The 12,686-nt window shown below is 39.8% G+C and overlaps 1 protein-coding gene across 4 annotated transcripts in view; it reads left to right on the forward strand.

The window, feature by feature from the left end:
• Positions 1-12,686, forward strand: part of DIDO1 (death inducer-obliterator 1) — a 48,606-nt gene that overhangs the window by 28,746 nt on the left and 7,174 nt on the right. For all 4 annotated transcript variants that reach the window (XM_066330867.1, XM_066330869.1, XM_066330871.1 and 1 more), the window contains exons 8-16: positions 2,576-3,023; positions 3,936-4,095; positions 4,521-4,637; positions 4,849-4,953; positions 5,392-5,527; positions 5,669-6,215; positions 7,034-7,187; positions 8,188-8,277; positions 8,930-9,125. In XM_066330867.1, the coding sequence (XP_066186964.1) occupies positions 2,576-3,023; positions 3,936-4,095; positions 4,521-4,637; positions 4,849-4,953; positions 5,392-5,527; positions 5,669-6,215; positions 7,034-7,187; positions 8,188-8,277; positions 8,930-9,125 (1,953 nt within the window). The remainder of the gene's footprint in view (positions 1-2,575; positions 3,024-3,935; positions 4,096-4,520; positions 4,638-4,848; positions 4,954-5,391; positions 5,528-5,668; positions 6,216-7,033; positions 7,188-8,187; positions 8,278-8,929; positions 9,126-12,686) is intronic.

The raw sequence follows: 12,686 nt of genomic DNA on the forward strand, positions 1-12,686 counted from the left end.
GTAGCTTGAAACTGTCAGGTGTGTGTGATACTTGGGAGCTGTTTGTGTGTTTTCCATTGGCCAAAGAAACATAAAATTACACACCTTTAAAATAGTCATGGTGTCAGCTGGCAGGTGAAAGGTTGCTTCTGTGTGTCCTTGGACCTTACAGACTGCTGACCTTCACCCCAGGAATGTCAATCTGTGTACTAATAACATTTTTTAATTTACAAATCTATGTTCTTACTGTGATACAACAGAAAGGTGCTTGGTGTCAGTATATTTCTTACATATACACAACATTTGACAGACCTAAAATACCTTGGTTCTGCTATTTTTGGTTCTGGCTTTGTTAACTACTTTGAACTAATCATCAAATAGATAGAGGTTAGAGGATTAAGAATAAATTTACAGTCATACTTCTGCTGTAACCACAAAGAACTAAATGTCTTGGTACTGGGGATTGAATTTTGCTGTCACCACTTCGCAAGCCAAGCTGTTCTGTCCTGCCTTGCAGTGGCAGGTCCCAGAGTGTGCTGCTGTTCTATCTGCCTGAAAAGGTACTGTCCTGTGCAGAAGATCAAATAAACCAGGAGAAAGAGAGTGGGAGTAATTCCTGCAGTGTTATCAGTGCACATGTTTTGGATATTTGCCATCTCTGTGTTCAAGACTGACCTCGAAATAGGTTGGCTGGTTACCTTTCGGGTTCTGGGGATCCTGCTTGACCAAGTCAACCATATCAGAAGTAGTTCCTCATGCCCTTCCTCCCTCCTGGAATTGCCAGAGTCCTCTTGACAACTGGAGTAGCGTTAGAGGAGACATAGGCAGAGACAGTGTGGGTCACACAGAAAGTGTCTCTCAGTCAGGCCAGAGTCAAGGCCAGTCCTGGGAAAACTCTGGGAGTAGTGTGAGGGTAATTGCATTATATTTATAGCACAATCGTCCCAGCCTGTGAAATGATTTAATGGACTTTGATAGCGAGTTTTGTTTTACACTTCAAGTAGTTAAATCTGGCTCAGAAAAAATCTTTAGCTGTAAAATACTTTTAGGGAGAAAACTGGGGACAAAGACACAGAATTTTTCGAACTTCTGGCTTCTTGTGTTCCAGCAGAAGTTGGGCATACACCCTTGTACTTCACCTTACAAAAGGTCAATCCCCGTGCTGTTTCTTGGCTCATCTCCCTCCAGGGCCATGGAAGCTGCCAGCACTGAGGGCCAGTTCCAGGGAGAGGGTGGGGAGGGGCATTTCTGGACGTGCATGCTGCTTCCAGGGAAGTGCTGGCCTCCACTTGGCATACAGAAACTTGCAAGGCTATTCCTTTACGAAATAAAGGAGTATCATTTGTCCCTTAAGAATTCCAAATCTTCCGCAGTTTGAGGGATGATTACACTGGGAATTTATGTCGATGTGTGGGGTGTTCTGAACCAGACTGCCTCAGGAGGGCTTGGTCCTTATCAAGTCCATCTCAGGACAGTTTAGGCCTTTTCCAGTGGTTTCTGCTCGTATCACAGCAGACCTAGAAAGTGAAGAGGGACCAGCTGGTCCTTGGTAGAGTTACTGGAACTCCTGGATGTTTCCTAGGAGGTGTCCTGGTCATTGCACCTGAGGCATATGGGCTGATATATCTACAAACCTTCAACAAGGTTTGAAATAACTCTGTTTTAGGAGTTGTTTTTTGGTAGTTTCCCTCAGAACCCATCCTCATTAGAGCTCTCAGGATCCACATGCTGGTGTTTCCCCACTGTAACTTTGAGGTAAAGGATGTTGGAGGGGCATGTGTGTGGTTGGGGTTTGGCTTTTTTTGCTGGTTTGAACTGTTCCTGTCAGTGCCAGAAGGTGGTACAGATGAAATGCATTTTAAAAACATATTTGCTTTGAAAATCTTGTGCAAGTATATCTTTTACAGGTGTGAAAACTGGAGCTTTTACTTAGACTTTGTAAATTGTCTTGTATATGATGTGTGTCAATTATTGTAAGATTAGAATTTTAAATGGAAAACTGAATATTTTGAATGGAATAGTTTGAGAATGGTGAGAATTAGATGGCTATAACCTGAGCAGCAGTGTTAATGTTTAAATATTATTTAAATCTAGACTTTATCTGGGAACTGAATAGGTTTATTAAACTTCAGTAATACACAGCTTAGGGTAATACTAGTAGAATTTCAAATTCATGGACTTTGTTGTCAGGTCAACCTCTGTAATCAATTAGTTCTGTTAAGTGCTATGAGACTTTTTCCTGTTTAAATGTAGAGTGTGGATTGTATTGCATTATTTTTATTTTTTGTATGTGTAAGAATTTGGGTTGATTTTGAAGCTTAACCATGAAATCCCACTCACGAATCTTTGAAGGTGGTGCCTTTTTCCCCCCAATTTTTCTTATGCACAAAATTTTCAACAAACAAACAAGTCAACCATGGCATGATTTTAAAAATCACTTTTAACAAGGCAAGTGAGAATAGCTTAAACTGCTTGCCTGGTAGTTATTCACTGGAGATGGTATTTCATAGAGTTTTCTTTATAGATTGGTATTTGGTGTTCATGAATACGAAGTTATAAAGTTAAGCCTTTAATGCTGTATTTTCCTCTTTAACAGCTCAAAGGGAAGAGAAAAAGAACGAAGATCGAGCAGAGTCTACATCAGCACCGAAGAAGGCTGTGGTATCTATCCCAGAGAAACAGTCCTCTTCTCTCCCCAAAAATCTGCCTTCAAAGAAGTCCCCATCCTACTCCAACACATCACTGACTAAACCACCACTGAAACCTGCTGGAAGTTTCAAAGGTGTCATTCCCAAGAAACCTTGGCCTTCATCAGGCAGTGTTCCTTCCAAACAATCACCTCTCTCTCATGGCTCATCAGTTTCCAAGAAAGCACCTCCGTCTTCCAGTCTGAGTGGAGGACTCAAGAAGCCTTCACTGTCTTCCATGTCAGCTGCAGCTGGAAGTAGTCAAGCAAAAGCCTCAGCCACTCCTGCCCAGTCACAGCCCAACTCTCAGATTCGCCAGAATATTCGGCGATCCCTGAAAGAAATTTTGTGGAAGAGGTGGGAATTAAAAACACTTTATATAGGAAGCTACATCTAGAAGTAGCATGCGGAGTCTAGTTTGTCTTGATAAGGAATTTTGAGGGATTGAATTTATGCAACAAATAATTGCAAGTGCAGTCAGCATCTCAGGTTTATATTTGAAATAAAAATTCCTGATAGAAAATAAACGTGCATGTGATAAAGGCTTTATATAAAGAAACCCTGCTATTCCATTTATGTTGAGACAGTTACAGTTGAAGGATTAAATCACAGCATAGAAGCTTTTATAATGTAGGTGCTCTGAGTTTTAAAGTCTAGAGATGGCAGCATTGGAGATGTAAAGTTGTAGGGAACATAGTACAGGAAACACCACAATGAAAGGTCTCACTGAAGGAGAGATTCCCTCCTGTCCCAACATGAAAATCAACAACAAGAAGTTCTTGTTAACAGGCAACTATCACTTAGGACAGGAAAAAAATAACACGCACACAAAATGCAGGTTTTCCCACAATAATTATTAAAGATATTGCCAACCATATAGACTTGCCATAGAGCATTGTCCTCTGGTATTGTCTCTGAAAAGGAAATCCTGGTCACAGTGGGGAATCAAGGACTGAAACTCAAGCACTTGGGCTCCCTGTGTCACTCCTGGCAAAGAAGGTCCTGGTGGCAGTGCCACGAGCAGGAGTAAAGCCTGACTTGGTCTCCCAAAGCCATGTCATCCATGGCCATCTGTAGGCAGTAATTAGTTTGCCAGAGTTCAAGGTCCTGAGATAGATTTTGGCTTTGAGGTTCCATTTAAAGGAGTCTTGAGCTCTTCCTGGGTGAAGAGCAGCCAAGGTCACCTCTGAAAAATTTATTTTTTGTGACTGTACCTGATCACCATTCATCCCTGACCTAATCACACATTCCTGTTCTTGTTTGCAACAGAGTCAATGACAGTGATGACCTGGTCATGACAGAGAGTGAAGTAGGGAAAGTGGCACTCAACATTGAGAAGGAGATGTTTAATTTGTTCCAAGTGACAGACAACAGATACAAGAGCAAATACCGTAGCATCATGTTCAATCTCAAGGACCCCAAAAACCAGGTTTGCAATTTCTTTAAACAGTGAACTTGTATAGAAATATGCTTTTGGGCTTGAATGGTATATCAGACTCTATGCTCAACATTAGGAGTTTCAAAATGGAGACTTATGAATTAAATTATAAAATGTTATTATAAAGTCATTCAAGCATTTTTAACAGTGTTTTTATCTAAGTAGGAGTTCAAAGCCTACTTTTGTTGGTGATTGGTATTTATACAGTTTGAGCATTTGGTGTGATATATTTGTAATTGGGGTTTATTTCATCCCTGATTTCTGGTTGCTGCACCTTTCCAAGTTTGCTTATAAGTAAAGGTGATATTTTTAATAGAGAATTAAGGAACTGGAGCAGGTTTTGCCTGCCCAGCACTGATGATGTCAGTTACCTGAGAGGTTCCCTGCAGCATGGCAAAAATCTCCTCTGTTTTCAGGGACTTTTCCATCGTGTCCTTCGTGAGGAAATCTCCCTGTCAAAACTGGTGAGAATGAAGCCAGAAGAACTTCTATCTAAAGAACTGTCTGTGTGGAAAGAGAAACCAGCTAAGGCAGTAAGTAATATATTTTTTCCCTGTCCTTAAGTACAAATTAAGAGCAAGTTTGCCAACCTTTACAATCCATTATGCATTAATGCGCCATTTTCTTCCTAATGAAATACTAATAACACTCAGTTTCAATACATTTTCTCCCTACCACATACCAAACAATAGCAAAGTACTGAGTAAAATAAATATATTTTACCAACACTTTTGTTTCTTTCAGATGGAGTCAAGAAGCAAATCTCACGAGATCAAGAAAACAGCTGTAAAACGGGAACATGTGCCTGCTGTCAATATGGAGGATTCTCCACCAGTATCTGACTCTGATGTGAGTACTGGGCTGTTCCTTCAGCATGAGGATGTGGAGGAGGAGAAATGGCAGTTAGGGCTTCAAATTTGTCATCAGAAATACAGGTGGTTTCACTCAACTGTGTGGATACCATTGCCCACTGGGTGTATTATGAGCATTCCTCAAGTGTGAAGGACTGCAGCAGCCAGTGATAGGTGTTTGCAGGCTCTTCAAAAATGGTGTATAATTTTCAGCCCTTGATTTCAATTCGGAGAAAAATCTTTTCTTTCTGAACATGAGCTCTACTTAAAAGCACTGTGGCTTGAAATAAGGATGTGTATCATGTGATAACTCCATCTAACATGATATTCTTTAAGCAAGAACTTCTATGTATTCTTTTAAAGAACTGAATTTAAAGTTTTCAAAGTATTTTGTTATTGATCAACTGTAATATTCTTTGTGTTTATTCACTTCTAGGAACAGCAGGAGTCAACTCGAACTGCCCCCAATTTGAACAGTGCTCCTTCTCTAGACGTTTTTAGCAGCATGTTGAAGGATACAACAAGTCAGCATCGAGCCCATCTTTTTGACCTGAACTGTAAAATCTGTACAGGTATTTATTGACAATGCTGACCTTGGGCAAAGTAAAAGAACTGTTACTTAAGAGTGTTGTTTAATTATTTGTGGTTTTTAGAAGCAGTTTCTCCAAACTACTGTTAAATACTAATCAAAAATGCTTGATATAAATCTATAGGTCAGATTTCGGCATCAGAAGATGAAATACCAGCTAAGAAGATGAAGTCAGGGGCTTCTGCTAAGAAGGTGGAGTCGAAATCAAAGCCAGAAGTACAGGCCAAGTATGAAAGCCCTGCTGCAGCCCCAGCAGCAGAGCCTGACAAAGAGCCTGTGGCCGATGATGCAATGGAGATCGATGTTGAACCGGCAGCAGAAACAGTTTCCCAGCCAGCCACAGAAAGAACTTTTATTCCTACAAGCCAGAGCCAGAACAGCACAGACTCTGCTGTATCTGAAGAGGTCTCTGCTCTCCCTGCCTCCTGTGCTGGCCCTGTTGTCACAACTGTAACAGTTTCTGGCAGAGACCCCAGGACAGCCATGAGCAGCACCTCTGGGACCGTGACACCAGCCCTGCGTCCTGGGCCTGCAGCTGACAAAGTCTCCACGGGGGAAACCAAACAGGAAACTTCCAAACCAGTTATGGCTGTCCCCAAATCAATATTAACCAAACCCTCTTCATCTCCAGATCCCAGATACCTGGCAGTTCATCAGTCACCCAACACCAAGTGCGTATCCTCAGCAGCTGCCACATCCCTCCTGTGGCTCTCTTCAGATTCCCGTGTGTCCTATATCCTGTTCCCTTTCCCTCAACCAAAAGGCTTGTTGAGGTTTAAAGTTCAGGGAGCCTCATCCGCATTTTTAAAATGTCATCTCTCCTCACGTGCTTTCTCTAGCTTGGTAAAGTTTCGGACCATCATTGTGTGTTGACAACAAAGGTTCTACAGTGTTCCAGCAGAGAAATAAAACTTGAAGGTGTCATGCAGACTTAGAAGTCTGAATATGCATTAATATCTAGAAAGACAGTGCATGGGAGAGATTGCTTAGAGGCATATCCAGATTTTCATCCTGTATTAAAATACTGTTGCATCTAAATACAAATTAAAATTAACCAATTGGTCAGCTTGAAAGGAAGTGGATTTCTTTCACATTCTGGGTATACACAGTAGTAAAAATACATATTGCTGAGTATATCCTTTTGCAATTGCAGTTAAAATAGTTTTATTTATAGCAAGTTTTTTTTATTTCAGAATCTTTCAGAAGGATATTGTTTATTTAATTAGTGAGAAGCCTATAATTGGTTCTATAAAAGTCATACCTTTTGGCATCTCTTTGCATGTCTGCGGCTACAAGTTTATTTTCTGTTACTCCTTGCTTTTTTAACTAATACTAAGTTAATAGAAAACGTTAAAAAAGCATCTAGTAAAAATTTTGTTACTTATTCAGAAGAAAGTATCAGGTCAATAAGAGGCGGGCAGAAGATTTAAAATAAAGGGCTCTTCCTCATTGGCATTCTGTAACCTTTCTGTTTGGATTTGTTTTGCAGTGCTTCAGAGCCTCGCTCACCTCAGGACAGCGACACTTCCCTCTTTCTCTCTCGTCTCAACACCATTTGGAAAGGATTTATTAACATGCAAAGTGTGGCCAAATTTGTCACTAAAGCGTATCCAGTCTCCGGGTGCTTTGATTATCTTAGTGAGGTGTGTGTGTGTGTGTTTGGAATGGGTCTGTGCTGCAGTTCCTGGTGCCAGAAAGGGACCTGCTGAGGGCACTGTGTGTTTATAGAGTTCTATTAGAAGTGTAGCTGTAGTGAATGACATCTTTGTAGTAATAGGAAAAGTAGCTCCAGAAAAAAACCTCAGCCTTTTAAAAATTCCTCACAAATCTGTGAAGAATGCTAATGTCTTTCAACATGTTTATACATATGTTAGGATCTAACATGGAATAACGGCTTTGCATCAGCTTCCTTGTTTAGAAGCCAGTGTTTTAAAGTGTTTGCCTTGTTCTGTTCTCAAAATAGATGGGTCACTCATGTGATCTCTTAGTAACAAGGATGATACTTTTCATGAACAGTGGAACAAAATTTTCCAATTTTCAAGTAAAACCAGTTGGATGATACTGTCCTGAGAAGGGTGTACATTCAAATAATGAGACCAAAGTAGGGTTTTTCTTTCTCTTTTTTTCTCTCAAGGGCATTTTTGGTGACTTAGGAATTTTCAAACACAAGTGTATGATTTAGGGCTTAGTAGGATTGCTTGTTCTTCTGAGTGTTGCTTTTGCTGAAGTGAGTTTCAGTGTCTCCCTGACAGGAAATTCACCAGAATTCAAGTGACTTGGGGTCACTGCAAATGCGGAGAAAAGCTGTATGTCAGATAGCAGTTTTCCTATAAAAGCCAACATATATGTATATTAAATTTTCCCTAGAAATGCCAGTAATGGGCATACAGAACTATTTGATGTGTTGCTGCTGTCCATGTTTGGGGTGTGTATCTGTTCCATGTATCCTGTTGGCCTTTGGGTCACATGCCATAATTAAACACCTCCAAATTTAGGAATAGCCTGACTGAATTTAAAAACATATACAAAATCTACTAAAATTTAACTATCCTCTGGGCTGCTGGGATGGGGCAACCTGCACTGCCTTTTTTGGGTTTTTGTTTTTGTTTTTTCTCACACTACCATGTAATACTTCTTGTTTAGGATTTACCTGACACAATTCATATTGGTGGGAGGATCTCACCGAAGACAGTCTGGGATTATGTTGGCAAACTCAAATCTTCGCTTTCTAAGGTATTCACTTAAAATCCTTTGCAAAACCCAGGAGAAATAGAGAGCAATGTAAAATGACGAGTTTTTATAATACAGAGTAGTAAACAGCAAATACTGACATAGATCACACATGGAAAACTACCTAAACCACTTATTTGAAATTTTTGATTTATTTTAGTAATATGTTTATTGAGCTGTAAATCTCAATCTCTCTTTCCTGCACAGTAATTAAATCTTCATACTATTTAGTAACTGAAATATTGAAGATTGAAATTCAAATTTTAAAGAAAAGGAACTTATCATTTCATGTATTTAATATACTTTTGTATTAAAACCACTTCCAAGGTGAAAAAATGATAGACGTTGCAGAGGAAAACATGAAACTAAGGATTTTCCTTTGTTTTCAACAACATTTCTTTGTTGTTGGAGCCTCAAGCTGTTCAGTTTGATGTCAGATACACAAGTAAATTGTGTTTCTGAAAATGAGAAACTTAATTCTATTTTAACATTGCAAATTGAACCGCATTAGTCTCTTAAATCTAGAGTGTTGCTCTGAAGGCATAGTTGGAGTGATAAATGTGCAGTTTATTTTTACCTCTGGAATTTGCCCTTTACCATTTCATTTGCTGGTATGTTGCAGGTTGAATTTTTCCACTTTGCTTTTGTATTCCAGGAATTGTGTTTGATTCGTTTCCATCCTGCAACGGAAGAAGAAGAAGTTGCCTATATCTCTCTCTACTCCTATTTTAGCAGTCGTGGTCGTTTTGGTGTTGTAGCTAATAACAACAGACATGTCAAGGATCTCTACCTGATCCCCCTGAGTTCTAAGGACCCAATTCCTTCCAAACTCTTGCCCTTTGAGGGACCAGGTAAGCACAAAACAGGGGAGGTTCAATGCTAGGAAAAATCACAAGACAAAAGCAATCTGAGACAAGTTGTTGAATATTTAATGTAATCATTAGTTAAATTTTTTTATATAAAACAAATTTTAAAGTACTTAATTAGGGAAAAACTGGAAATCAAACTCCACTAAGATAAAATCATCCAGGCTTTAATCTTTCCAGCAAGACGCTCATATGTCTTAGGAGAAGGAGTTTACATGTAAAATCAAGCATGTGGAACAGCCACTATATTAAAAAAGACCAAACAAAACCACAAAAAACTCCCACCCTATTATCAGCAGCTCCTAAATTCACAAACCCTAGACCTTTGCAAGCCATTCACCATCGCTTAACTCAAGCAGGAAACTTATCCCACACAGGAGTCAAGAAGTCAGAGTGAAGACAAAGGTAACATTTCTGGTGCTTCCACTGCATTGTCACTGTCCATGCTGAATTAATCTGTACATGCAGTGTGGTGTTTGAAATGTTTTGTTCTACTTGGATCAAACTAGTCAAATCACTGATTTCAGAAAATCAGTCCTTTAGGGAGAAAGGGACACATTCCTTAGGGTTAGCATCTTCTATCTCTAGATAGAATTACCTGTAATAGTGTTTGGTGAGTTTGCCCCATGTTGGACGTGGTAACAGAAGAGCTGAGAATGAATTCAGCTGTGGAACACCCTTCTACAAAATTTGGAGTCATCTTCATCTAAGCAAGAGGAGATGCATATGCTTAGTTTCCAAAGAAGGATGTAGGTTTTATAGCAAACCCCAGGTTGAGAAGCTGAAGAGCTGCAGGCTGCAGTGAAGGCAGAACTCCGTTGTCGTGGCCGTGGCTGGCACTGCACGGTAGGTATGGGACAACCAACAAGGAGCTCACCTTTCTGGGAGGCTGACTGAGCTCTACCCCTCAGATACATATGTAGCACAAAACTCAATAAAGCATTCTCAGAGCTTTAATGCAGGAGCAGCAGTGGCTGGGACAGGTTTTCAACAAATGGAACATCATGAGTTAAGTGCTGTCCCTTCCTCCATGAGGTGGCCAAGGGCACTTGCTCTGCATCCCCAGACAAGATTTTTCTCGTACACTTCAAATCTCTTTTATCTGTCCTCGAACAGTGAACAGGCTAGGTGACTGTTTTTAGGCAATAGCTAAAAAGGCAGGATTATTACTGTCTGAATTACTGTATAACTAGAATTGTTGGATCTCAGCACTTCACAGTCTGTAATTTCATGAATTTTTGAAAGCTAAGCAAAACCGTAATCTCATTTCGTAGCCAAGAAGTGAAAACACCAAATACAGAACACCTTGGCACAGGGATGTAGGCAAAGAATCTTAACTTGTGGACTGGCTTTCCCAGGCAGAAGTAAAGTAATACCATCCTTTTTTAGCAGTAGCACAAGGATGGGATTGGCCATTGAATCTGCTGTAAATGTCTGCTGGTCTGATAAATAACTCAGTTTACCTAATTGTTGCCTCTTGCATTCCTGTGGAAATACAAGCTTTCTGTTTTACACTTCTTTTACTTCTCCATTATGGGTTTCATTTCAAATGAAACTCTTTTCCTTGGATTGAAGGTTGGCAAATGAAGCCAAACTTTATTATTAGTAAGAGATATCTTTAGTGTCAGACTGGTTTTGCTGAGTTTCAAGTGCAAAAGTATTTCAAAACTGGAAGGAGTTGCTCAGAACAAGTTCAGATCTCATCTGCAGGTGTTCATGGAGGCAAATTTTGTAAGTCAGGTTTTCAAATTGACATAAATGGTTATAGGCCAAGTAGATTAAAGGTTAGCAGAAACAGGGTTCCAAGGGCAGTTTCCCTGGAAGATTCACTAAACGTTCTGCCATCAGTTAACACTTGCTGGAAACTCCAGTGGCAGCCTTTATAACAGCCGTGCTAAGTTGTGTTGTGTTTTAGAAACGGGTGAAAAGAATCAGGTAAGCTGTTCCTCTTGTTTTGTGTGTGTCTGAAAACCACAGCATGTAATCCACACCTTTTTAATGACATCTGATGGAATTTACTGTGTTTTCTTAATTTCACGATCAATAAAAATATTTTGTGGAACGTGGTCATTGTCTCCTTAAATTTAATCGTGTGCCTTCCAGTAGAGTCTAGCAAGGCCTGGAAAAGCGTTGCCTTTAGATGGTCTACCATATTTAGATAAATATGAGCTGAGGGGGGAGGAGGGAGAGGACAATCAAGCCCTGCCACTCCAGAAATCCTAGTTAGAAGATATTCCAGCTGTATCAACCACTTCCATCAGGCACGTATGGATTAGGAATTTCTCCTGTTTTCTGATGGATTGAATTTGGAACACAACTGAGGACTGCGCTAGTACCTAGAAGATCTGCAGAAAACTTTGACGTGGGCAGCTTAAAAACAAAGGAAAATGGAGGATTATCCTGATTTATATTTAATTCATTCAGATATTTATTACCAGATTTTATGTGTCATGGGCTCTTCTGCACTGTCCTTTTGCAGTGGTTTACGGTATGTGAATTCATTTCTCTGTTTCACATACACACCACTTCCAGCTGTAAAAAGTACTGTAGTCAGACTTAATTACTAATAGAAAGTGATTTATTGAGGGATTTAGTGGTGATGGGAATGTAGCAACTATCTTACATAGCCGAATTCTAATAAAACAGACATATATCAGCAAAGGTTCTACAAATGCTGATAGATCTTTTGGTAGTTCTTGATAGGGACTCTGAATTTTTATAAAAGAACAAGGCATGAAATCTCCTCATGCTGTTTGGAATGCTCTTTGAAAAGCAAATGCACCAAAATTTTACCTGAACTGTGAATGGAGTTTGATGTGTTCAGCTGAGCAGATTGCATTAGGAAAAGCAGCAGCAGCAGTAGAGGAAGGTGGCATTACAAACCCAAGTTTCTGTGCCAGTCAGTTCCACTCAGCAAAGGAACCTGAACGTGGAGCAGTGTCACAGTGCTGAAAGTGCTCTGTAACCCTTAATGAAGGGGGCACAAATCTGATGACAATTGACAATTGCTCTCATGAATAATCAGGACAAATATTTAAATGGCATTGATAAGATACAGATAAAATATTGTGTTGGTCTCTGCAGTTTAAAATTCACCACAGGTGTGCTTAGTCTAATCCCATGGGTCTCTCAGGGATGGGCAGATGTGTCTTGAACAGTGCAGGAACAGTGCAGGTCAGCTTTTACCAGCTGCTGCTGACAGGGAAATATGGAGCCCGTATACACATAAACATGGTAAACTTGATCTAATGAAAAAAATACTTAAAGCTAAGGAAAACAAGTATTAATTCAATAGTGGTATTTAGTATATCCTGTTTTAATGGCTTTAGTTACAGGAAGTAACTCAATAAAACCAGACTGGAGATTTCAAATGCATAATAGGATAATAACTGTTATAAATAATTTAGCACTGAAAACTACTAACTGCCAGCACAGCTTGCAGCACTTTCAAAACGTGTGTTTGTGAAAGGCAGTCATTGAGCAGTAGTGGCAGACTGCAGCCAACATGTTGTTGTTCCTAAAATTAGGCACTTAACCTATTTATGG

The sequence above is a fragment of the Sylvia atricapilla genome, chromosome 16, assembly GCF_009819655.1.
Source record: "Sylvia atricapilla isolate bSylAtr1 chromosome 16, bSylAtr1.pri, whole genome shotgun sequence".
NCBI classification, from domain to species: domain Eukaryota; kingdom Metazoa; phylum Chordata; class Aves; order Passeriformes; family Sylviidae; genus Sylvia; species Sylvia atricapilla.